General features: G+C 37.9%; 1 protein-coding gene and 1 long non-coding RNA gene across 2 annotated transcripts; one reads left to right on the plus strand and one right to left on the minus strand.

Moving 5' to 3' along the window:
* Positions 1–175: 175 nt before the first annotated feature.
* On the minus strand, positions 176–10,695 carry LOC141554553 (uncharacterized). Its single transcript, XR_012485891.1, has 3 exons — positions 10,662–10,695; positions 4,519–4,747; positions 176–3,522 (listed from the first exon to the last, which is right to left on the minus strand). It is a non-coding gene; the product is annotated as an uncharacterized LOC141554553 (long non-coding RNA).
* Positions 10,696–21,007: 10,312 nt separating this feature from the next.
* Positions 21,008–26,827, plus strand: LOC141554557 (prostatic spermine-binding protein-like). Its single transcript, XM_074286559.1, has 4 exons — positions 21,008–21,077; positions 21,600–21,657; positions 23,756–23,876; positions 26,116–26,827. The coding sequence occupies exons 2-4, from the start codon at positions 21,603–21,605 to the stop codon at positions 26,435–26,437; spliced, it is 498 nt and encodes a 165-aa protein (XP_074142660.1). The 5' UTR covers positions 21,008–21,077; positions 21,600–21,602; the 3' UTR covers positions 26,438–26,827.
* The last annotated feature ends 639 nt before the right edge of the window (positions 26,828–27,466 follow it).

The following is a 27,466-nucleotide window of genomic DNA, read 5'->3' on the forward strand; positions in this document are numbered from 1 at the left end:
TAAGCAAGGTGTCTGGATGGGCTTCCAGAGACTGAGCCGAGACTCCTAGAACCTGGCCCGCCTTCCATCAATATATAGTGGGAAAGGCTTTAGGGCTAAGGTAGAGGCAAGAGGTCAGTTCAGCTTTCAGGATCTTAACAGCCTTGGCTTCATCAGGGCCCCCATTCGAGGGGAATTGTGTCAGGGCCTGGACTAGAATCATAGGGAGGCTTGGCAATAACCCAAGTTAGGTATAAAAGTCAGCCATGCCCAGGAAAGTACACAGCTGTTTCTTAGAGAAAGGTTCAGACGACAATAAGGGTGCTGGGCTCATGGCTTCTACTGACCATTTGCTCTGATTATAGAAATTTTCTGTAAGAGGAAAAAGCAGAGACATGATTATAATAGCATCAAAACAGGTCCTTCAGGCTTTAGCCTGAGAGCACACACATGACAGGATAAAACATCCTTATTTCTGTTTAATAACCAATCATTTAGTAACAATTCCACCTTCCAGTCAGATTCAGGAATAATCAGATGAGAAACAAAGAAACAGAACTGGGAAATGAGTCAGAAGAATCCCACCTCAAGCAGAAGCTAAGATTGTCCTCCCAACTCTTACCCAGATAGACATCCACCTGTGACAGCTCAGAAAGGCATTCCTCTGAATAACTCAAGGCATGGTGGGTTACTGACTTAATGATCCAACAATCAAATTCAAAACCCAAAAGAATATCAGTTACATTCCCAAGAGGTTTTATCTCTAATAGCAGATTCTACTAATCACAGCTTAAGGCTAGATACATTACTTTAAAAGTTTACCAGGTCTTAGACACATAGGAGATTTTGTTTAACATGTTTTATATGTTTAAATTTATCCTCGTGCAAAGGATCGATCATTAAACAACCTTATAGATTCATAGTAAGCATATTCCTCAGGGCTGATGACCTTGCTTTCCCTGATGATTTCAAGAAAACTGTCAAGCTTACACATTTAGAGAATTTGACAGAGACCCCAGGATAGGAGCTGAGTTTGCTGTTGTCTGCCCCAATTATTTTTAATGTTTGCTTGGGCTGTGCTTCTTGATACCTCCCCTACTCCATGAAGGGGGAAAAGGTGTTGCACACCTCATACTTGGAGGTGAACTGATAACGCTTTCACCTCATCCCTCTTGTTCCACACACACACACACACACACAGTAATTACCAATTTTAGGTTTAACATAATGGCTATAACTCCAAATAACTTAGTTAACAATTTTAGAATTTTCCTAAAAGCCAAATAGTCTTAGCTGTAATTTCTATTCCCTTAAATAAGTCCATGGGCGATTATTAGTACTGTTGCTCCTATAAAGCTAAGGGGGAATTGCATGAGGGCAGCAATAATTACTAAACCTATCTGGCTTATAGAAGAGGAAGCGATGAGAGATTTAAGGTCTGTTTGTTGCAGGCAAATAGAACTTGTCATAATTATACCTCATAGTGAGAGGATTATAAATGGGTAATATAAGTTTCCCTTTTGTTTTAGGGAGAAAACAAGACAATTCTTAAAACTGAGATAGAACATATTTTAAAATTCATTTAACTTTAGTTAATGAGATTCCCTAAATTCTGATTAAATGTTCTAGACAAATTGAATTGCCATTTGGTTATTTTCCAATTCATGTAAATCATTTCTTTTTTTGTGAGCCAGGAAAAGAGTTAAGGTGCCAGTTTTTATTGATAAGGTCCTCAAAAGTCTGACTCAATAACTCAAAAGCAGGTTGTTTATTGCCAGAGTCTTTAAAGTAGTAGCAAACTGCTTTTCTGTTTTCCTTAAGTTCCCAAACTCTTAAATCTTCTGTTAACAGTACAAATAGGTTATAATTTACATATCCCTTTAGTGGGTTTTAATTAGAGTTCTTTTAAAACTGCTTTTATTATCATATCTCAAATTACAAATTTCACTGAATTGTTCTTCCTTCTATGCATTATCCTCCTAGTCCTGAAGAGGCCTTAATTTAGTTGAATTGCTTCCAAATTACTTTACATACACATAGAAATTATTTATTTCAACACTGACATTATATGCATCTAAAAACCCATGAAGTTGTCAAATATGAAGCAATTCTATCCAATAAAGCAGCTAACATTCATATAGCATGTTTTATGCTAAGAACTTTTGCTATCATGTGATCTTCACAACAATAATCATTATTATTTTTCTTTACAAATCAGAAAACTGGGCAGAGATAAAATAATCTGCCATGAAGTACACAGCTGACACATATCCCAACTGAAACAGAGAATGGTGGGCTTGCCAAATGCAGAGCCTGATGCCTTTCTCACCTCACACAGCCAGGCTGGCTGCTGCCAGGGGAACCTGGATTCTTCCCAGGCAGTTGCTGGACAGAACCTGCTGAAGGCTGGAGTGACTGATGCCAGGATCTCCCTTTGATGATAGTTTCAGGTGCCAGGGCTCAGGGAATGCTGGCCATCGAGCCTGACCCCAACTCCATCCCTGGTCCCCAGGCAGGGTTAGGGAGGTATTTGGGCAAGGATATGCAGGGTCCTCCACAGCTATTGCTGCTTCCCTTATTTCTACAGGTCAGGCAGAATTTGAGTTTCCCTAGAGTTCTTTAGCATTCTCTTTTCTTTTTTTCTGGGTCATTAATCATTTTATTAATTATGCCTAACAAATAATTATTAAAAGGATGGTCATTTAGCCATCTCTTGTAAAGGGCGGAAACTTTTTTTTTAATTTTATAATTATAACATTTTTGACAGTACATATACATAGATAATTTTTTACGATATTATCCCTTGCACTCACTTCTATTCTGAATTTTCCCCTCCTTCCCTCCACCCCCTTTCCTAGATGGCAGGCAGTCCCATACATGTTAAATGTGTTATAGTATATGTGTGCAGAACCGAATTTTTTGTTTCACAGGAAGAATTGGATTCAGAAGGTAAAAATAACCTGGGAAGAAAAAACAAAAATGCAAACAGTTTATACTCATTTCCCAGTGTTCCTTCTCTGGTTGTAGCTGATTCTGTCTATCATTGATCAATTGGATCTGAATTAGATCTGAGTTAGATCTTCTCTTTATCGAAGATATCCACTTCCATCAGAGTACATCTTCATACAGCATTGTTGTTGAAGTGTATAATGATCTTCTGGTTCTGCTCATTTCACTCAGCATCAGTTGATGTAAGTCTCTCCAAGCCTCTCTGTATTCATCCTGCTAGTCATTATTTACAGAACAATAATATTCCATAACCTTCATATACCATAATTTACCCAACCATTCTCCAACTGATGGACATCCATTCATCTTCCAGTTTCTAGCCACTACAAAAAGAGCTGCCACAAACATTTTGGCACATACAGGTCCCTTTCCCTTCTTTAGTATTTCTTTGGGATATAAGCCCAATAGTAGCACTGCTGGATCAAAGGGTATGCACAGTTTAATAAGTTTTTGAGTATAGTTCCAAATTGCTCTCCAGAATGGCCGGATTCTTTCACAACTCCACGAACAAGCATTCTCTTTTCTTAATCTGATCTGAAATGAGAGAAATTGGCAAACAGAGGAACTCGGACTATATTGATTTTGTTAGCAATCCCCACAATTAAGATACAGCAGGACTCTGGGGAGTAGAGTAAAAAGGGTCTCTTATTACCTTCTGGGGTGCTTTCCCAAAGGAGCAGAAGAGAATTCTGGACAAGATAGGAGTCAAGGAAGGATTAGCAAAAAGTTACTATTTATCTACTTTGTTGTTTTCCTTTTCTTTTCTATCAGAATGGGGTAAATTTCTGGAATTATCCCCAATGTTTCAGGAATTTTTCTTGCAATCTTAAAATGACTAATTACCAAACTCCTTAATCATACTCTCAAAACCTTGAGACTCTGCTAAGAAGTTATTTTAATTTTAATTAACAAACTTCATTTCTGTAACCCCCAGCTTAGCCAGAGCTGAGGTCCAAAGGAAAGTTAGATTTTTTTTTCCCCTTTTTTAAGGTGGAAGTCATAATCTTCCCAGCATTACAACTACAACAGAGAAGTTTTTCTTGCTGGCTGCAGTTTAAATCTTTCCAGGTAATAGAATCTATCTTGCAGGACAAACATGACACAGTCATTCAGCACAGACATGAAAGAGAACTGTCCCATCTTTGCCAAAAGCCATAAAATTTCTTTAACAAAAGCTATTCTATAGCATTTTGTCTTCTCTGGTGTTACAGAAAAGGTGAAAAGGTGGCAAAGGAAATTTTTTTTTTTTGAGGCTGGGGTTAAGTGACTTGCCCAGCTAGGAAGTGTTAAGTGTCTGAGACCAGATTTGAACTCGGGTCCTCCTGAATTCAGGGCTGTTGCTCTATCCACTGCGTCACCTAGCTGCCCTGGCAAAGGAACTTTTCCAAAAACTGCAAGAATTTCCAAGTCTGGGCATCCCCAGTCAAGAAAAACTTGCTGAGCATGGAGCGCATAATGACCCAGACAAGCCTTCTCCCAGTGCTGTCCGAACTATAACAGTGAGAAAGAAAAAAATGGGGGAGGGCTTACCTTGACAATGAAGGAACCAAGCCAGGGGAGGCTAGACTCTCTCCACATAGGTCACCCAAATGTTGAGGTTGGGAAGGGTCCCAAAAAGGTTGGGGTCACAGACAGGTGATGCAAGGTGTCTCAACAGAATTTGCACGCTTGAACCCATATCCAAGTCAAGGGGCAAAGTTTATTGTAATTGTAATGCCAACTGAAACAGGCTAAGTTCCAGAAGAATTTAGCAAAGAACCTAAGAGAAAAGAGATTTATAAGACAAAGTTGATCAGAGCTTCATGTTACTTATTTGCTAATTTTATGGCTTACAAATAGCTTTGAATGGTAGTCTATTCACATTTGTCTCAGGGATCTGTTTGACCCACAGATTATCTATCTGATAGTAATGTTTCTAGGACTATTCTAAGGCCAGAAACTTTTGAAATCATTGACAGATTGTTACAACAGTAGAATTCTTAGGTCAAAGGTTCTCAGAATCACTAATATATCTTCCCTAAAATCTAAGGTAAGAAATAGTATTATATTCCTAAGCCAGAGGACTTTTACAGTCATTGACAGATTGCCAGAACAATAGTACTCCAAGGATGGAGGTGGGGGAATCTTGGAATCACAAATTCCAAAACCAGAAGACTTTAGAATTACTGAAAGATTGTTACAAAAGAAGCACTCCAAAGTCAGGGGTACCTCCGTACTACTATCTCCTCTAGGAGCTAAGATTTCAGATAATTTCAGAGAGGCCTGGAGAAACTCACTTGAACTGATGCTAAGTGAAGTGAGTAGAACTAAGAGAACATTGTACACAGCAACAAATTATATGATGATCATTTCTGTGTATACAACTCTACAACAATGAGGTGATTTGGGCCAATTTCAATAGATTTTGTAATGGAGACAGAGCCATGTGCACCCAGAGAGAAGACGTTGGAGACTGAGGGTGGATCACAACATAGTATTTTCACCATTTTTGTTGTTGTTTGCTTGCTTTTTTCTTTTTCTCAGTTTTTTTCCTTTTTAATCTGATTTTTCTTGTGCAGCATGATAAATGTGGAAATATGTATAGTAGAATTGCACATGTTTAACCTATATTAGATTACTTGGTGTTTAGGGGATGAAGTAGGGAGAAGTGAAGGAGAAAAATTTGGAATGCAAGGTTTTGCAAGGATGAATGTTGAAAACTGTCATTGCATATATTTTGAAAATAAAAAGCTATTATTAAAAAAATTAAATCCTTCACAAAATGAAAAAAAACTGAAAGGCTAGAAATTCATATGTGTGAATACTTGATCTCTGTGCCTTGTGAATTAAATGCTTCTAAGTATTTCATTGGGGAGACTATCATGACATCTCAAATAGTTCTTGATCTACAGTTTTGTTTTTTTTATTTTCTGCCCTGAAGAAAAATATAAAGAACTCCTCAGGAACTCCTTAATGTGAATAAACTACTCTAAATAATTTTCTATTAATTGTTAACTACAAAATTGAAACCCTAGAATTAACACAGATTTATCAAATAATAAAACTAATAGCACAAATTAGGAATTATGATAGTGAGTGTAATGGGAAACTGAGAACTTCTCAGAATAGTCACTTGATAATTCCAGACCAAATTTCAAAGGTCTATTAATCATTAAGGCTCTGGATCATTATATACTTCAACAACAATACTATATGATGATCAATTGCAATAGAGCAGTAATGAACTGAGCCAGCTACACCCAACGAAAGAACTCTGGGAGATGACTATGAACCACTACATAGAATTCCCAATCCCTCTAATTTTGTCTGCCTGCATTTTTTATTTCCTTCAAAGGCTAATTGTATACTATTTCAAAGTCTGATTCTTGTTGTACAGCAAAACAACTGTTTGTACATGTATACATATATCGGATTTAATTTATACTTTAACATATTTAACATGTATTGGTCAGCCTGCCATCTGGGAGAGGGGAAGGAGGGGAAAAATTAGAACAAAAGGTTTGGCAATTGTCAAGGTTGTGGGGGGCAGCTAGGTGGCACAGTGGATAGAGCACCAGCCTTGAATTCAGGAGTTCAAATCTGGTCTCAGACACTTAACACTTCCTAGCTGTGTGACCCTAGGCAAGTCACTTAACCCCAGCCTCACGGGGGGAAAAAAAAACTGTCAAGGTTGTAAAATTATCCATGCATATATCTGGTAAATAAAAACTATTAAAAAATTTTTTAAATTAATTAATTAATTATTTTTTTAAAAAATCCTTAAGGCTTTGGGAAGGAGAACAAAAGGCTTGCTCTTCTAGTAGAAATATCTGAGTTGATCTCCTGGACCTTTACCTAACTACTTAAGAGAAGAGGTCTATAAACTGGCTAATCTCTATTTGTTGATTGAGGAAGCCTGAGGTAAACTAAATCTCCTTGGTTATTCTAGTTTAATGGACTACTTACCTTTAAACCAATCTCCTTGTTGTGGGGGATTATATGTTTTCTTATAAAATTATTAACTAAGGTAGATTGAATTTATAACTTAGATTCAGTTTATCTGGGAATTTGGGGAAATGAAATAAGGTGCTCATACTAGCTCAAGTAAACAATTGTAAATCTTGTGAGACTGACCACCATAAATCCATAAATTTAGGAAACTACACCTGCAAACAGTAAAACTGACCATATGGGTCTGACCAGAATTTGGCAAATTTGTGCCACAAAGTGGGAAAGTGAGAATTGATCGATAAGGGGAAGGAGATGTCATGGATTCTTGTGCTTATGACCATATAAGTCACTTAAGTCTCTGTGGAAATTAACCTCTCTCCACTGGTGGAACTCCAGTGGAAGATGTTCGCTTCTTGCAAGATTCTAAAATAAACACTTCTATTCTTCACTTGAGATATCTCTGAGTATTTGTAAATTGGATTTGCCATACCACCAGATAGCCTATAAAACTTCCTTTTTAGTCTGATAAAATTAAGAAAAATGATTTTATCTATAGTAAGAGCCATTTTTGTATTTTCTATTAGAAAGGTGGCTTGATAGAAAACCCCAGAGATTCTAATAAAAAGTTATTAGAAATAATTCACAACTTTACCAAAGTTGCTGGATACAAAATAAATCCACATAAATCCTCAGCATTTTTATACATCACCAACAAAATGCAACAGCAAGAGATACAAAGAGAAATTCCATTCCAAACAAATGTTGAGAGTATAAAGTATTTGGGAATCCATCTACCAAAGAAAAGTCAGGAATTATATGAGCAAAATTACGAAACACTTGGCACAAAAATAAAGTCAGATTTAAATAATTGGAAAGACATTCAGTGCTCTTGGATAGGCCGAGCGAATATAATAAAGATGACAATACTCCCCAAACTAATCTATTTATTTAGTGCCATACCAATCAGACTCCCAAGAAACTATTTTAATGACCTAGAAAAAAATAACAACTAAATTCATATGGAAGAATAAAAGGTCGAGAATTTCAAGGGAACTAATGAAAAAAAAGTCAGAGGAAGGTGGTCTAAGTGTACCTGATCTAAAGCTATATTATAAAGCAGCAGTCACCAAAACCATTTGGTATTGGCTAAGAAATAGACAGGTCGATCAGTGGAACAGATTAGGTACAAAGGCCAAAAAAGGGTACATCTATAGCAATCTAGTGTTTGACAAACCCAAAGATACCAACATTTGGGATAAAAATTCATTATTTGAAAAAAAACTGTTGGGAAAACTGGAAATTAGTATGGCAGAAATTAGATATGGATCCACACTTAACACCATATACCAAGATAAGATCAAAATGGGTCCATGATTTAGGCATAAAGAATGAGATCATAAATAGATTAGAGGAACAGAGGATAGTCTACCTCTCAGACCTGGGGAGGAGGAAGGAATTTATGACCAGAGGAGAACTAGAGATCATTATTTCTGCATAAAAATTCACAATTTCTTTTTGTCCTTGAAAGAGCAAATTTAGGAGAACATAACCCCAATAATTAACATGGGCAGTCACTTCCATACCCTGGGACAGCTCAGGGCTCCTATGACAGCCCCCACATACTTGGACAGGCCCTGGCTATCCAGTATGGAGATGATATCTTGTATCTGCAGCCTTACCTGAGAGGCTTCTCTGGCTGCAGCCCCTCACCCCCCACCCAGGGCTTTGGAGTTTCTTTGTCTAAAGGCCCACATTGCCTGTCAGTCTGTTAATCACTCCCTGAACCATTGTGTACTTTCCTGGGCATGGCTGGCTTTTATGCCTTTATTGACAACCCCCTCAGTGATTCTATTTCAGGCCCTGACACAATTCCCCTGGAATGGGGCCCTGATCAGGCAGGGTTTCAAGACCCTGAAAGCTATACTGACCTCTTGCCCCAGCCTTAGCCCTGCCTACAGCTTTTTGCACTGTACATTGATGGAAGGTGGGGCCAGCTCCTAGAGGTCTCAACTCAGTCTCTGGAAGCCTATTGCAGACCCCTTGCTTCTTCTCAAAGAAACTGGGTGTCTTTGGGGTGAACCTCCTGAATTAGAGCAATGGCTGCCACAGCCCTTCTAATTGAGGAAGCCTCTAAGCTCACCCTTGGCCAACCAGTGGGGGTTCTAACCCTCCACCACATGCAGAGCATTTTTGCCTTCACAGAGTTTTTGAACTGAGGAAAGGACCGCAGAAGGGAGATTCACTTCAGGCTATGGAAACAGGCTTGAAAATTCAGCTGCCCTCGCTGTTGCCCATTTGCCCCTGATCATAGCACCTTTAATTTCCCAGTTCCCTGACTCTTATACTCCTTCATATAGCTCTCAGCCCTAGCAGAGGAAAGGGGATACACCCTTTCTTCTCAGGGATGGTTTCAAACCCCCTCAGGCCTTCTACCTCCAGAGGCAAGTCAGTAAGAGCTTCTTTTTGTCCTGCCCAGCTCTTTGCAGAGTGACAATGGCCTGGCCTTCACTTCTCAAATAACTCAAAAGGAAGCTGAGGCACTTAAGATTACTTATGATCTCCACCTTGCCTGGGGACTCAGTCTTCTAAGGAAGTGGAAAAATGAATCACACCCTCAGGCCAGTCCTTAATAAACTATGGAGAATTGGGTGAAGAATCTCCCATTAGGAAGGACCATGTAAGGTCATTTTGACTACATTAGTCAAACTCGAAGGTTCCTGTAGTGTGCTTTAAAGCCCCCAAATTGGGATGCCAAAAATGTACTATGCTTTCTAGAGCCCCCATGCTGGGGTGTCAAAATATAGCATCTGGACTAGCTCTCTGGAGGACCTCAGGACCAGCCCTAGTCCTTGGTCTTAGTGGAGGAGTGAAGAAGACTCATGAGGCTGGTCAAAGAGGGAGTCCATTTATTTCAAGTCCTCTCAGCCCCTAAATACCTTAGTTCACTTAGCATGTGCTAACTATAAGCACCCTGCTATTGATATGTAAATGCATCTTTACTGTGAGAATCCCAGATATCCAAATAGAACACAGGTAGTCACCCGCCCCCCTCCACTTCTCAGAACAGGTGAGACACCCAAAGGGAAGATGAGAGCTGAACCAGACATTGTCAGCAGGTTCCCTCTGGGCTGAAGGGTCTTATACTTCACCCAGAGTTCCCCCACTGTCTGTGGCCCTCTACAGGTTCCCTCAGCTAGATTAGCATTTCTAGAACTAAAAGTGCTCCCTCAGCCATTTCTGAATATTCCTGTGAACCCATAGAGGACCAGAAACGGCTCTTCAGAAGGCCTTCAGGAAACACTGGAAACACATTGAATAGAGAAGAGTGACATTGTCTGTGTCCTCTCCCTCACTCTAGCTTTTTTTTGCTCCTGTTATTTCCCCCTTTTTCCAGGTATGACTTTAACAACACGCTGAGGATGAGAGCTTTGTTCCTAGTATTTTCTCTCCAGCTCCCCTGGTGTCACTGTGTGGCCCCTGCCCGTGGGGAGATAACTCCTTAGTCCTCAGACACCCTAGGGAACTCTATGAGCAGCGGGGGCATTCAGGATTGTTGGGTGTGCCCTCAGCATCCTCGAGGTAGCCCATATATGGAACCTGATACATTTTTGCAAAGACCCCATTCCCAAATGACACCATCCCCACCCTGGATGGCTCTTCATTTGCACTAGCCACCCCCCAGGAAAATAACTTTAACCTAACTATGCCATTTTCTTGTCTAAAAGGATTTCTTACCCACATACCTCAACACATATATCACAGGAACAGCAAATCAATGCATAAATGAGTGAATAAGTGAGGATTTAGACAACACATATAAGTGAGCTAGAAAAGAAAAGGGAAGGCAGTGTGGTGTGAAGATGGCCAGAAAAATAACTTACTTATCATAGTCTGGCATCTCAAGGACAGAGCTGGAGCTATAGAATGTAGTCTTTGAATAAATGAAAATCAAAAATGAACAGAAATTTAGTGACCATTTAAACATGAAAATGAAAGATTCGGTTCAGACCTTAAAACTTCAGATAAACTATACAAAGATAGTTAGTTCATATATTTTATAAAACGTATATCTGGAAAGGGACAAGTTATATAGCTTATCAAAAAATGTATGATTCCTGTGTCTCCCTTCATACCAATTGGGGAAATAGATATTAGATAACTAATTCTTGAAACATTTTGATTAAGATTATGTATAGCAAGTGCCACTTTAAAGCATGAAAATAGTGCAGTTAACAAGGTCTTAGAATATATGGAATAGCATGAAAATATTAAATAGCTTATCCATATTGTATGTAAATAATGAATTTGTTTTCAGGAAACCAGAGCACATATTATGAAATGAAAATACTGAAAATCAAAGTCAGTACTTAGAGATTCTAATGAAAATCACAATTGAATGTTTAATTGTGAGCACTGAAATCCCTGTGTGACACACAATTCCCTGAGACCAAAAATTGACTCATTGCTTATGATCTCACCCTGATCCTGATAAAAAGTACTTACACTGACAAATCAACAATTCATTATGAAAAGGAGGTTTTGTACCCGCAAATCTATGAAAAGGTCAATCTGTGACTTTTTCACTCAGTCTTTATAGAGAAATTAAAGGTTGACAATGTCCTTCCCCCAAATGCCTAATAGGAAAATTAGAAAGAAAATCAAAAGACTTCAGCTAGAAGGGACCACAAGGCAAGGTAGTGGAAGCCCTTATATTTTTTTTTGAAGAAAGATTATAATTGATATTAGTTACTTTTTATACAATCATAATTTTCCTTGTTGTCTGTCTACCATAGAGCCATTACACATAATAAAGACTGAGCTTTCAAATAAAGCCTTTAGAAAAAGAGGAAGCTCTGGATCTCCCTTACTCATTAGTTATTAATAATCATTTTTCTCAATAGCCTCAGAATTCTCTTCTCACTGATTGCCCAGTTCAAAGCCATTAATTCCAATTTGTGAATGGGTTAATAAATGTCATTATCATTAAATCCTCCACTACCAAATGTAAGTTTTCTGAAAGCTAAGATTCTTGTGGTACAACTACTCTCCAAATTTCCAAGTTAGCACCACAATTGGCTTGATTGCCATGATCCAGCATTTGGGCAAGCGTGAGGCGAATGACCAGATCTTTAAGCGTCTGTTCACACTTCTCATCCCAATACTTCAAATCATTTCAAAGGCCAGATAGAAAGAACTTTCTTGCTTTTCTGCTTCCAATTCTCCAACCTTCTGCCTGTGAGTGTGATCACTATTAGCTTATTGATAATAGCATAGTTCTTAAAAATGTTTATTAGAAGCCACCAAATATTTTCATTCCCAAAGATTTTTTGGGCATGGTCAACTGATGAATACATCCAATTTTTCTGAATTCACTGCTTATTGTGGCACCATGCCACCCACATACTTTTTAAAATTTGCTAACAAAAAAAAGGATCATTTAAATTCACACAGCAGAACACCCAAAAAAATCCATATGAAACTGAATTTTTATTTCAAACTATTTCTTTTAAAGTATACTTTTGTTTGTTCTTTCTTCAGAACTTCTCTCCTATAAAGTTTTTTTTAATGCTAAAGTTGATTTTTTTTTTAGTTTTAGCTAACCTCTCCCCAATTCTTCTCAGTTAAAAACCAAGAGAGAGATTAAAACAAGTAAATTTTGTTATAACAAATGAGTTTAGTTATAACATAACTTTATATAAAATTATCTATGACAACATATATTACAATTTATAAATTATATATATGTATATATACAATATATATACAATTATATACAATTATACTAAATGAACTTAAAGATAAATCCACACAATGACCATACCCAAAAAAGTATATCCCCTCCTTTTTTCTGATTCCCTCCCTCTCTGTCAGAAGGTGGGGAGTTTTCTTTATTATAGATTCTTTAGAGACAAAATGTCTATTAAGCTATTAAGATTTTCAAAGTTATTTTTCTTTAATGTTGCTATACTTGCAGAGATCATCTCCTGATTCTGCTTAATGCATGCTGCATCATTTCATACTACTGAGATTCTCCACAATCTCTATAGTCATTTCTTATAGAACAATAATACTACATTATATTCATATACTATGATTTAGTGAGCCATTCCCCAATTGTCTAAGAGGCAACCTAAAGTACTCCATTAAATTTTAGATTTCTATGTTTATTTTTTCTTCTATGTTTGTATAATTTTCTTCTCAAATACCCCAATTAAGACAAATAGTAAATTTAGCCCCTTCTGCATTTTTACTCCAGTAGACTCCATTTACTCTCTGCTCTTTCCCCTCTTCAGAACCATAAAATAGAACCAATCTATCTCTAGGACCTCTGTTTTTTATCTTTAACTTCTTAAATACCCCTTGAAGATGTTAAGGTTATAAAGAAACAACTTGTTTCTACTTTTCAACTACATCATTATATTTCTAATTGTTTAAATCAATTAACCTTTCGAGGTTGCTCTGGACTCTGTGTTTTATGTTTTCTGATCTGTTCTTTCATTAATATATGTTGAAAAGTCCACTCTATTCTATTAAGATACCATCTTTCCCTTCTAGAATTGTTCAGCTTGGCAAGGTAAATTATTCTTAAGAATAAACTTTAGCAGTGTCAGGTCTAAAACTATATTATAAAGCAGTAGTCATCAAAACCATTTGATACTGGCTAAGAAATAGAGAGGTGGATCAGTGAAATAGATTAGATAACATGGCACAATAATCAAGGCCTATAGTGATCTAGTACTTGGTAAACCTCCAAATTCCAGCTTTTGAGATAAGAACTCACTATTTAACAAAAAAAAAATTGCTGGGAAAACATCAAAATAATATTTTAGAGACATATAGCATAGACCTATGTTTCATACTCCATACCAAAATAAAGTCAAAAAGGGTACATAATTTGGGCATAAAAAGTGATACCATAAACAAATTAGAAGAACACGGGATAATTTACCTATCAGATTTTTGGAGAAGGAAGAATTTATGACCAAAGAAGAACTAGAGAATATTATGAAAGGCAAAATAGATTTGATTACATTAAATTAAAAAAGATTTTGCACAAACAAAACCAACAGAAACAATATTAAAAGGGAAATATAAAGCTGGGAAAAATTCTTTATAGCTAATGTTTCTGATAAAGACCTCATTTCTAAACTATATAAAGAACTGTGTTAAATTTATAAGAATACAAGTCATTTCCTAATTGATAAATGCTCAAAGGATATGAACAATTTATTTTTTGCTGAGGCAATTGGGGTTAAGTGACTTGCCCAGGGTCACACACAGGAAGTATTAAGTGTCTGAAGACAGATTTGAACTCAGGTCCTTCTGACTTAAGGGCTGGTGCTCTATTCACTGCCCCACCTAGCTGCCCCTTAAAGAAATCATTTCCAGAAGATGAAATTAAAGCCATCTATAGTTATATGAAGAAATGCTCTAAATTATTATTGATTAGAGAAATGCAAATTAAGACAACTCTGAGATACCACTATACACCTCTCAGATTGGCTAAGATGACAGGAAAAGACAATGATAAATGTTGGAGGGGATGTGGAAAAACTGGTACACTGATACATTGTTGGTGGAGTTGTGAAATGATCCAACCATTCAAGGCAGGCAATTGGAAACTACACCAACAGAGCTATAAAACTGTTAGCTTACAGAACATCCTTTGACCCAGCAATGCCATTACTGGATCTGTATCCTAAGGAAATCATAAAAGTGGAAAAAAGATCTTATGTGCAAAAATGTTTGTACTAGCTTTTTTTGGCAGCAAAAAACTGGAAAACGAGTAGATGCTCATCGATTGGGGAGTGGCTGAACAAGTTGAGGTATATGAAGATGATGGAATATTATCATTCTATTAAAAAAGGGTCTCATGGAGTCCTTGATTTCCTTTTTTGGTATATATGTAACTCTCAGGAAATCTATTTTTGGATAAAATTTGCCACTTTCTCTTCTAGAGAAATTCATTTCTCTGGAGCTTTTATTTCATTTATTATCTCTTGCTTCTTGCAGGTATTTACAACAGAAGGAGAAGGAAAAGTAAATGGAGAAGGGAAGGAATGAGAGACTTACCAAACAGCAGAGCAGAACCTTGAGGATGAGGTTTACCATGGTGGGAACACAAGTAATGAGGAGGAAGAAAAAACATCTAACAGAATGAGTCACAAAATGCCTTAAGTTCCTTTTAAGTAGTCAGCAATTTTCTAAGATGAACTTGTTGAAATGGATATTATCCATTCTCCTTGGTTGACGAAGGCAAGGGAAGAATTAAGAATTATGGAACTCCTCCTCACTCTTTGCTTTCCCACCTGGAGAAACCTCCTTCTTTTTTTTTTTTTTTTAATTCATTTTTCCAAATTATCCCCTCCCTCCCTCCACTCCCTCCCCCCGATGACAGGCAATCCCATACATTTTACATGTGTTACACTATAACCTAGATACAATATATGTGTGTAAATACCATTTTCTTGTTGCACATTAATTATTAGCTTCCGAAGGTATAAGTAACCTGGGTAGATTTGACAGTAGTTCTAACAATTTACATTCACTTCCCAGTGTTCCTTCTCTGGGTGCAGTTATTTCTGTCCATCATTGATCAACTGGAAGTGAGTTGGATCTTCTTTATGTTGAAGATTTCCAATTCCATCAGAATACATCCTCATACAGTATTGTTGTTGAAGTGTACAGCGATCTTCTGGTTCTGCTCATTTCACTCAGCACCAGTTCATGTAAGTCTCTCCAGGCCTTTCTGAATTCCTCCTGCTGGTCATTTCTTACAGAGCAATAATATTCCATAACCTTCATATACCACAATTTACCCAACCATTCTCCAACTGATGGACATCCATTCATCTTCCAGTTTCTAGCTACAACAAAAAGAGCTGCCACAAACTGTTTGGCACATACAGGTCCCTTTCCCCTCTTTAGTATTTCTTTGGGATATAATCCCAATAACAGCAATGCTGGGTCAAAGGGTATGCACAGTTTGACAACTTTTTGGGCATAGTTCCAAATTGCTCTCCAGAATGGCCGGATTCTTTCATAATTCCACCAACAATGGATCAGTGTCCCAGTTTCCCCACATCCCCTCCAACATTCATCATTATTTGTTCCTGTCATCTTAGCCAATCTGACAGGTGTGTAGTGGTATCTCAGAGTTGTCTTAATTTGAGTTTCTGTGATCAGTATTGATTTGGAACACTTTCATATGAGTGGATATAATCAATTTCATCATCTGAAAATTGTCTGTTCATATCCTTTGCGCATTTATCAATTGGAGAATGGTTTGATTTCTTATAAATTAGGGTCAGTTCTCTATATATTTTGGAAATGAGACCTTTGTCAGAACCTTTAACTTTAAAAATATTTTCCCAATTTGTTACTTCCCTTCTAATCTTGTTTGCATTAGTATTGTTTGTACAGAAACTTTTTAGTTTGATGTAATCAAAATCTTCTCTTTTGTGATCGATAATGATCTCTAGTTCTCCTCTGGTCATAAATTCCTTCCTCCTCTACAGGTCTGAGAGGTAGACTATCCTCTGTTCCTCTAATCTCTTTATTATCTCTCTCTTTATGCCTAAATCATGGACCCATTTTGATCTTATCTTGGTATATGGTGTTAAGTGTGGATCCATATCTAATTTCTGCCATACTAATTTCCAGTTTTCCCAACAGTTTTTTTTCCGAATAATGAATTTTTATCCCTAATGTTGGTATCTTTGGGTTTGTCAAAGACTAGATTGCTATAGATGTACCCTTTTTTGTCCTTTGTATCTAATCTGTTCCACTGATCTACCGGTCTATTTCTTAGCCAGTACCAAATGGTTTTGGTGACTGCTGCTATATAATATAGCTTTAGATCAGGTACACTTAGACCACCTTCCTCTGACTTTTTTTTTCATTAGTTCCCTTGCTATTCTTGACCTTTTATTCTTCCATAGGAATTTTGTTGTTATTTTTTCTAGGTCATTGAAATAGGAGAAACCTCCTTCTTGATAACCTACTCTCCAGTTTGGAAAGGGCTACCAGCCATGCTTATGTCACTCATACTTGACCCACTTTCCAGACCTCTTTGACAACTGTCTTGCCCTTATTTAGATGCTCTTCCTTTTCTCCTTCCCCCCACCTCCACATTTTGCCATTATCCTTTGATATGTTGTCCTTCCTCATTAAAATGTAAGCTTCTTGAGGATAAGGATTATTTTGCTTGATTTTATTTGTAACTTCAGAGCTTAGCATGGTGCTTGGCATGGAATGAGCTATGTAGTTCTTTTGGTCAGCGTCCCAATTTTCACAGTCTTATAGTCAGTTAAAACAAGAACTGAAGTCCACTATGGCTCAGATCATGAGTTTCTTATTACAGCATTTAGATTAAATTAGGAAAAGTAGAGCAAACCAAAAGGCAATATGGATATGACATATATAACATCCCTAATGAGTATGAAGTAAAGATGGTGAATTGATTTAAGGGAATACATCTAATAGATAGAGTGCCTGAAGAATTATGAATAAAGAATCACAATGTTGTACAGGAAGCATCAACTAAAAAATCCCAAAGCAAAAGTAGAGCAAGAAAACAAAATTGGAAAAAAAAAAAGGGGGGGGTGCGGCTAGGTGGCGCAGTGGATAGAGCACTAGCCCTGAAGTCAGGAGGACCTGAGTTCAAATGTGGTCTCAGACATTTAACACTTCCTGGCTATATGACCCTGGGCAAGTCACTTCACCCCAATTGCCTCAGGGGGAAAAAAAGAAGAAGAAGAAAAAAAAGAAAAGAAAAGAAAAGAAAAAGAAAACAAAACAAAACAAAATTATATGTTGAGGTTTTAAAATAGCTCAGATGAAAGACAGAGAAAGGAAAAGAAAAAAGGGAAAGATATAATCAAATGAATACAGAATTCAAAAGAATAGCAATGAAACATAAAAGTTTTCTTAAATGAGCTTTGCAAAGAAAATTTTAAAAAGCAATAGAAAGAGAAATGCAAGAGATCTCTTCAAGAAAATGAGAAGTGTCAAGAGAATGTTTGATGCCAAAATGTGTACGATAAAAGACAAAAAATAATAGGGATTTAATAGCAGAAGACATTAAAGAGTAACGAGCATATACAGAATAGCTATACAAGGAAGATCTTAACATCACTGATAATCACAATGGTGGGATTACTGGTCAAAAGACAACATCCTGAAGAATGAAATCAAGTGGGCCTTATGAAGGACAGTTAACAGTAAGGCTAGAGGAGGTGACAGAATGCCAGCTGAGCTATTTAAAACCCTAGAGAATGGTGATATTAAAGTCCTGGTGTCAATATTCCAGCAAATCTGAAAAATTCTGCAGTAGCCACTGGATTCAAAAAGAGCAAAAAAAGAGACAGAAAAACAAAATAAGAGAGACAGAGAAGAAGTGTGAGAGAGAGAAAGAAAAAGGATAGCATCAAGACTGAGATACAGATGTGGCTTATGACAGATGGAATGGAAAATGATCACAATGGCTGGTCAAATTCAACATCATGTCAGCTTTATGCAACTATCCCAACCAGAGGGAATTAAATAACTGTCAGAAGGGCAGGAAGTACTGATGGAAAGAAGGGGATGAAGGTTTGAGAGGGCTCAAGGATTCACTCACACAGGACAGGGTAATTTATTTTGTATATATGTATATGGACACATACATGAATAAATATCTATACCCCTATAACTATGCATACATACATGCACACATATGTGTGTAGGCACACACTTATGTATATGTGTAGATATATCCCCACATACATTTTCTACCCTCCCTGAGGAAAGGCAAAATGTCGTCATGGACAGAATATATATATTTATAAAATGGGTCTGATCCCATACTTTTGCATCAGAGTAAAATTAAGCTCATTCAATGGACTCATTTTCAGTTGAACTGACAGTGTCATCTTGCAGTTTCAGGGATAGGTACTGCACAGAGAGTGAAAAACAACAAACTAAAAAGAATTGGGCAGTTGATATAATGGAAGTCCTTGAACCCAGAATATCACTGTTGAAAGAGTAGAGAACAGAATCCAGAGCTGTTACATTCTTAGATTATAGACCAGAGTATTGAACTATTAAAGACAGAATAGAAATCATCAGTACTCTAAGAAATCTTAAATGAGAACACAAAACATTCAGAGGTGAAGATCTTATAGCACAGAATTCTAAAACTGAAAAATTCTTTAGCGATTAACCTTTCCTTGTATAGCTGGCCAGCGGTCTTCGGAGTGTAAATGACTTCCTTAAGGTCATAGGGTAAGTCAGTGTCCAAACTGCAGGCTGGAACCCTGATCCACATACTTCCCAACCAACCTTCTTTCACCTGCAGTCTAATTCAGAAGTCAGGTCAGAGTATGCAGGTTGGCAAATGAAAATAAAATGAAGGTGAAAACAGAGAAAAGTCCATAAAGACAAAAGGAGTTTTCTTAATAGTTGGGAAAAGGAAGAGCAGGAAGAATAATTAAACAAGGAGAAGACTGTAGGTACTTCTGGTTTTTCCCAAGCCCTTCCCCAACACATATACACTAACCAAATAGACTTGTGAAATTACACAATTCCTGTTCAATAATGTTTTCACAAGGATAGATGTGGCCCATCAGTAAATTTGTGTGACATCCCGTACATCACTTTTATGGAAGAATGGGAGTAGAGAAAAAGAAGTTCATTGTATGAGCAGTTTCCAAGACATTTTACCTTAAGCCTCTCCACAACCTGCCCCACCCCAGGAGACTGACAGAAATCTAACAAAAGGGTCAAAAACAGTTCTCTTGGGGAAGTACTCATGATTTGGATCTATTTGCTTTATTTCCTTGAACTAAAATTCAAGACTCTGAGCAACAGAGCAGCATTGTTTGCCAGCTAAAGGTCAGGAAAAGGAGAGAAAAGAAGAAATCTGGGGGTAATAAAAAGAGGGGAAACAGTTGGATGCCAGTGATATGACATTGCCTGAGCAGACCTGAAGGGTCTCACCACCTTCCCTTGCTCTCCAGGCCCAGAGACTCATAAGATTCATAGACTGTTAAAAGAGGAAGGGGCCCAAAATATCATCAACTCCAACCTACTCATTATACAAAAGACAAATTAAGACCCTAAAATGAGAAATAATTTGGTCATGCAAGGTCAAACACATATGAACCCAGTATCCTGACTCGAAATCTAGGCTGAATTCATTACTTATACTATAAAACCTAGAAACTACTTCCAAATGTCTGGGAATAATCTATCAGGACCCAGAATAGGGATCTTAGCAGGGGAAGAAGGAATGAGCTTAATTCTTTATTGCCCCTATACCTTCTCTTCCATACAGTGAAGGTGTGGATGTAAGTATTATTACACAACCAGGAACATTTTTTAGTTGACTTCAGATAATCCCTATGTAAAAGTCATCCTTTGACTAAGGGGAAACTTTAGAGGTTTCAAGAAGCTGAGCTAGGATGTGAAAGGGCCAGATGTCACAGGGAGGAACTTATACAACATCTAAGAAAACAATAGGTGAGTATAAATGGGTGAGTAGAGACTAGCAAAGCACTTCCAGCCCAGGACAGGTAAGAAAGAGATGGGGAAGGCCATGAGCCCTGGAATCATCTCTGAGCCCAGAATCTGGGGGGCTGGTGAATGGGGACGGTACTTCTAGACCAGCTCTAAAGGTATCAGAGCTTTCAAAGATCAGAAGAGGGAGATAAGAAGCTGTGATCTAAAGGGGTTCAGAAGCATGAGATAGAATAGGAGCAAGGAATATGAGTCCCTTGAAATGCTAAGGGGTGCAATGGATAGTACTCTGGCATTAGAGTGAAAAATTACCTGGGTTCAAATTGCTCTAATCACTTACTATCTACTGAGCAGACCTGAAGGGTCTCACCACCTTCCCTTGCTCTCCAGGCCCAGAGACTCATAAGATTCATAGACTGTTAAAAGAGGAAGGGGCCCAAAATATCATCAACTCCAACCTTTACAACTTCAGCTTCCTCATCTGTAAAATGAAGTTAGAGATTTATGGTCTCTAAGGTCTCTTTCTAAATCTATAAGTCTATGATCATCATGTTATCCTTACTCTCCACAATTATTTCTCCTCCTTTGTCTCCAGGCCAAACCTCTGGAGGACCAGAGTTGGAATCCTAGCTTTCTGCAGCTTGCTACCTGTGTGATAATAGGTGATTGACTTTCACTCTTTTGAGTAATTCAAGGTTTTTTAAGGGTCCTTTCAGCTCTAAATTCTATGACATGCCTCCCACCTCTTGGCAGACAGATGCAGGACCACAGCTGCAAAGGGAAGCATGCATTTATAGACATGGCCAATGTATGGATTTGTTTAGTTTGACTGTATTTGTCAAAAAATGGAGAACTTGGGATTCAATGGTATGGAGAGGGTCATGGCAGGGGAGGAGATAGTAGGCAGTGACTGAGAGGCAAAAAAATAAAAGCCTCAATAAAATATTTTTAAATACATAGAATAAAAAATACTGGATAATGAACAGGGATATTTTGTTACTAATTTTTTAAAATGTAATAGCCTTTCTAAGGATAAAAATGTGAAAAAGGTACATTTGTTTTCAAGATTTCTGTGATTCATATGAGAAAATGTTTTTACTTTTTCACAGTTATTAAATTCATGCATTTTTAAAATAGAAAATAAAGAAATAAAGCATAAGGTCCTATTTTTTTTTTCTTTGCAGACCATGAGATTCTTATTGGTCCTTGTCCTCTTGGGAGGAATAGCCTGCAGTTTCCATGGTAAGTTGATCCCTCCCTCTTGGATTCTGGTCAAGGCGTCTTATTCTGTCTATCTTCCTGCCCCACTCCTCTACAATGCAACATGGGAATTGAGGAAAACTTGGGCCACTGAAGCCGAGGTTGGATAGCACCTATTGAAGTCTTCTAAGAATTGTTCTCTTTCCCCAGACTCCTGATTCCTTTAGGTTCTGCCTGTTACATAGCACTTACAAACCTTCTTTGATATTTCTAGGATTTAATGGAAGAGTGGGAGAGGGGAAGGTTATAGAGAATTTTCTCTGACCTTTAGGAAAATTTATCCTAAGGTAGCCAAAATGTATATCATGTGACATGGTAGGGATTTCTAGATTAAGCTGTAATGCCCTATCAAGCCTTTTTGCAAGGAATTTTTTTTCCTGAGGTAAATGGGGTTAAGTGACTTGCCCAGGGTTCACCCAGCTGGTTAGTGTTAAGTGTCTAAGGTAGGATTTGAACTCAGGTCCTCCTGACTTCAGAGATAGTGCTCTATCCACTGCAGCACCTAGCTGCCCAAGGAAATTTAAAAGTCTTCACTTAGTGGAAAGCAAAAAGTAGTCATAGATAGACAATCCATCAGGGCTTTGTTTCCCTATTTGCTAGAAGGGTATCACACAAGAATTATATCTCTTACACCTAAGCAGATATTTGTAGTGCAGGAGGACAATTATTTTGCTGATTCCAGGATAAAAACCACCTCCTCTGATCAGGGAAGGTGAGGGTCCTAGGAAGTAGTTTAATCTCAGATAATAGCTAAACTTCATCCAGCTTCTCTCTACCCCCACCAAAACTTATTATATATATAAAAAAAATCCCAGAAAGCAAAGAGTCATTTATTAAAACAAACCAAAAAATGCGTGTATAAGATAATGAGTCTTATAACTCAAACAAAATTCTGCATTCTGAAAGTGGGGTCTATCCAACACCACAGAGAAGGAGGGATATGGATATGGAATATGAAGTTGGATTCTTTTGGAAGCCCTCAGGTCTTTGAGTCTACTTGCACAGATACATTAGTGGTCTCATGGGTGATAGGGATGGGGTACTGAGTAAGCTCAGACTTGGTAAGCATCAGTTCAAAGATGGGAAGAAAAATTACCTTCTTTTGGATTCTGGGTGTCCTAGACCATGGAGAGAGCTGAAGTTGTTTTATTTTTGTTACATAATTTCTGTTTTGGAGGGGTTTGAGAGATACTGAGAGGCAGCAAAACATTTTTAGTCCTCTATCTTGTTGCTTGTATGACCTCAACTATTAATATTATTATTGCTTTTAATAATAATAATTATTATTATTATCATTATCATCTCAGCCCTTCTGGCTCTAAATTTTAGATCCTGTGATATGGTAAATGTGGAATATGAGCAACTTGAGTCCTTTAAAGTTTCGTCAGACACCTTACTTTACAGGAACTGCCTAGAGTTCCTGAGTTGTGAGTTGCCTTGGCTCCCTTAGAAATCTCTCACATCTTCCTTATGGAGGGAAATACCTACAATTCTTACTATGTCCTTAAGCCTTTGCTAAAATATTGAGTCTTTAGGAGAAAGGCTAGAGAGGCTCCAACATAATGATGTCTTTGTGTCATTCCTCTTGCCTAGAACTGGGTCCCTCCTCATCACAGTCTCAGAAGCTTTCTCTTCCTTCAGAACTCTACTCAGCTGCCTCCTCTTTCAAGACATTTTCTTTGATTTCCCTATTTGTTGGAGTTTCTTCCCACTTTAAATTACCTCCTCTTTACATCTCAGTGTAAATACCACATTCTGGCCTTACTCCCACCTCCAGGAGAATGTGACAGCAGAGACTATTTTATTGCTATTTCCCCATTCCCTAGAAAAGTGTTACTCACATAGTGGATATTTCACAAAATGAACTGAAAGAAATTTAATCCTCACTGGAAACCTGCAAAGTTGTCCCTATTTCCACGTCAGTATACTGGCTCTCAGAGAACCAGAGGGACTGGCCCTAAGCCCACCCAAATGAACTATAACAGTGATCACTTGGAGATCTTCAAGATCTCCATACTCCTAATGCTCCTCCACCTGTCACACCTGAGAGCAAAGCTTCTCTTTTTGCTGTCTCTTCTAGGTGTACTTTCTAACCAGCTTTCTGGCATTGGGAATGGCTTTTTTACCGCTGGTGAAGAGAAACCTGGAGACAGAATCGAGGCCATTCAATTCTTCCTGGGGGCTTTAGGCGAATTCAAGGGGTAAGTGGAACCCATGGAGTCCCCAGGCCTTTTCCACACAAACCTTGTCAGATTTTGTAAAGGCAATAAACACTAGACAGAAAGTCAGGAGATAATATTCTATGTGAACTTGGAAAAGTCATGACCTCTCTAAGCACTGGTTTCTTCATCAGCCTAATGATGGGATTGAATTAGATGATTTCCAAGATTCCTTTGAACGCTGACATCCTCAGAGTTTGCTCCAATACTTTATTTAGGTTCTAAGGTCTCTCTCAGCTCCAACATACAATGTTCTAAATGTCTCTTCCTGTTCTGAGACTATGATTCCAAGCTCCTAATGGCACAAGTTTCTATGATGGGTTTTTTAGAAACAGAACTTCTGCCTTCTGAGGACTGATAATAAACATAGATGTACTGAAGTAGGACATGAACTGAAGAACAAAATCAGGGGTTGTACAAGACAACATGTGAGAAAGATTTTACCACTGGGATTTTCTGGATGAGCAAGCACAAGCATAGGGAAGGTCTGAAGGTCCATCACTTCTCCATTTTCCAGTCTGTCTACTCTCACCCCAGGAATCACAGGAACCTACACTTTAGAGTACCTCAAGCTTAAGGACAAGACCCCTGTAGTGTCTGAAACCACAGCTCCACTAAGGAGCTTTGGCCAAGGAGTCAGGCAGACTCCTCACTCATACACAGATAGCTACTGTTACTTGTATATTTTAAGAAATAGTCTCAGTTTCCCTTTTTCCATTTCTTTTTCCTACTGCTTTTCCCCAAGCCATGAGGGAGAGAATGAATGATTGAATGATCACAGAGTCATAAAATGCCATCTCTGATAAGATCTTTGAGATTATGAAGCCTGGGTCTTTTACATTACAGATCATAGGATCTAGAGCTGGGGGGGACCTCAGAGGCAAACTAGTCCAGCTCTGCTCCTCATAGCAAGAAAGAATAATAGGAATTCCTTCCAGAAAATCATTTCTATAATTATCTATGTTTTATAAAGCATTTCTTTACAACCACGTTTTGAGATGAATAGTACAGCATTATGCCATTTCACAGATGAGAGTAATAGAATCCAAGGAAGCTGTTACCAAATTCATTGCTTATTCAGATACACATAGATAATAAGCATCACACCCTGGGTCTTTTGACTGCAGGTCTACACATTTACTACCATCCTGAGGATAGAGTAAGGATACAGAAAGTGAGGGGCTCCATTTTTTGGATGTAGGGGGAAAGATGTATTTCCAGGTTGACTGACAGACCAAACTCAGGGCAAATATAAGAGATCCACTAGGAGAAACCTTGCACAGCCAAGGGAATAGGTCATGTTGTCTTTAGACTTGTAGATATTTTCTATATCCTTTGGGAAAAGTCATTTCATATCACTGACCTCAGTTTCCTCTTATATAAACTGAGGAGGCAGGGAATGATTAAACACTATGACGTCTAAGGTCCCTTCTGAGATCTGAATGACATGACAAAACCATCAAGACTTAGCATCCACCCTTTATAAAAGGCCATCACATAGAAGTCACTCAGTGAAGGCTTGTTGCTAATAGTGTTGTAGATCTACCCCATGTCAGAACTTGAAGATTCCTCAGGATATGCAATGTCAGATCTGGGAGAAATATCAGAATATAAGGTCAGGAACACCCCTTAAAACTTATAAGAGAGCATGTGACAACTATTACAGACCTTAAAGTTCTTAATATTCAACTACCTCACTTTGTAGAAAAGATATAAGTTCATTTAAAGAAAACTTGCTTTGATGCTTAACTGCAGGAAATTTAAATTCACAGTTATTGAGCCCTTTTAAGTTTGCAAAATATTTTCCTTACAGTAAATCTGTGAGGTAGGCAATGCAACTATAACTATCTATACTGTTACAAATGAGGAAACTGAGGCCTGAAGTCACTTGCTCGAAATCACCCAGATAAGAAGGGTCAGAATTAGGTTTGAACAATGGCATCTTTGCTCCAAGTTTAGAATTCTTTCCACTACAGTGTCTTACAAATGTACCTACAGAGATTAAACATCATGAATGAATTTCTGGCTATTTGGTACACAATGGGGGCTATAAGATCTCCTTTTCTGGAAATTACCCATGACAGAAACTATAAAAATATCCAACTTCTTTCCCATAATTTACTATCTCCAGCTTGAGGAAGAGTTTTCCTATATAGAGACAAATGCTGGAGGAGGCAACTCTGGGGTTCAAAGAAGTTTTAACACTTATCCTTTCTTCTAGGATCCAGGTGAAAGTAAATGATCAATGGAGTGAAAAATATGGACTCTCAGGGGGCAATCCTGAGAAATTCACCCTCTGGAAAGGAGAAAGCATAATAAAAGTATCAGGCTATCATAACCTCTGCATCCACTCAATCACAATGGAAACCAACTTAGGGAGAACTTTTACAATCGGGGAGCCCACTGGCCAGAAATTCACTGCCTCCCCCCCTGAGGAGGGGATGGTGCTTAGTGGTATCAGGGGTTTGTATGGGGCCATATGTATCCAAAAAATGTCATTTGATTGGAAACACGCTCCTAAAAAAAACAACCATCTGAAATAACTCTACCTGAATGAGACCCTTGCTGAAAACACCCCAATAGTGCTTACTGAAAACAACTGACACATTCTTCCCAGAAAGAATCCTAGGACACCCCCTGGATCTCTTTTGAAGACACCTCAACTTCACAACCGTGTTACTTAGCTTCCTACAACTACTGTCCACTAAGCCATCTGTCCCTTCTAAGAAAAGATTTAAAGCTGTAGTTACCTTGAGTTGTTTTTGTAAGGTTATATATTCCATGACCTGGGTTACTCTTCCAGAGACCTTAAGCTGGTCAATCATCATAAAATCTGAAAGAAGAGATGGTACCCATGACCCAGATGATGTGACTAAAGGAAGAAAAGAAATTAAGGCGGTGGTGGGAGAACAACTTGAGGGAATTTAGAAATCTAATCAATCAATAAAGCCTCTGTAAAAGCTGTGTTCCTCGTGGTAGACTATGTTCTTTGTTGGGAAATGTATTTGAGGTTTATGAGTGTAGATGTGGTACCAACAGAGGATCCCATTCCTTTGTAGGAAATCCTCAAATCAGGGGAAATAGGGGTTGTCTGTTGTGGAAAGGAGAATTGACTAAGGTCAAGAAATCATAATGCTTTGCTCTCTGTGAGACTAATAGAGCATGAAGTGTCTGTGCTCAAATCCAGGGAACATTTGGGTACTTTCCTCAATTCCATTTTCCAAACTTTGGGGTATTAGGACACTGAGGATAGAGTAAGGAATCCTGGGTTCCAGAATTGATTGTGATTTACTAGAGCTATTAGGCCAAGGTTGACTGACTCTAATTGCTTTATACCTCTTCTGACTCAGTTTCCTCATCTATTAAATGAGGGAGATAATTGTGCACTGACTTATTTCATAGGATAAGGAGGAGAATGCTATCTAAACTATGAAACTCAATGCAAATGGGAGCAATGCCAGCAATTGATGACCTCTTCCCTGAAATACGTTGGTATTAACCAAACCTTTATATGGGATACACTATGTGCTAACCACTATTGTTAAGAACTTCACAAATATCTCATTTGATCT

This window comes from Sminthopsis crassicaudata, chromosome 1 (assembly GCF_048593235.1).
Source record: "Sminthopsis crassicaudata isolate SCR6 chromosome 1, ASM4859323v1, whole genome shotgun sequence".
NCBI lineage: Eukaryota > Metazoa > Chordata > Mammalia > Dasyuromorphia > Dasyuridae > Sminthopsis > Sminthopsis crassicaudata.

Excerpts from the sequence above, each read along its gene's own strand:
- LOC141554557 (XM_074286559.1), top strand. The coding sequence starts at position 21,603 with ATGAGATTCTTATTGGTCCTTGTCCTCTTGGGAGGAATAGCCTGCAGT. Across the intron at positions 21,658-23,755 it reads AATAGCCTGCAGTTTCCATG|GTGTACTTTCTAACCAGCTT; the intron begins GTAAGTTGATCC and ends TGTCTCTTCTAG. Across the intron at positions 23,877-26,115 it reads GCTTTAGGCGAATTCAAGGG|GATCCAGGTGAAAGTAAATG; the intron begins GTAAGTGGAACC and ends CCTTTCTTCTAG.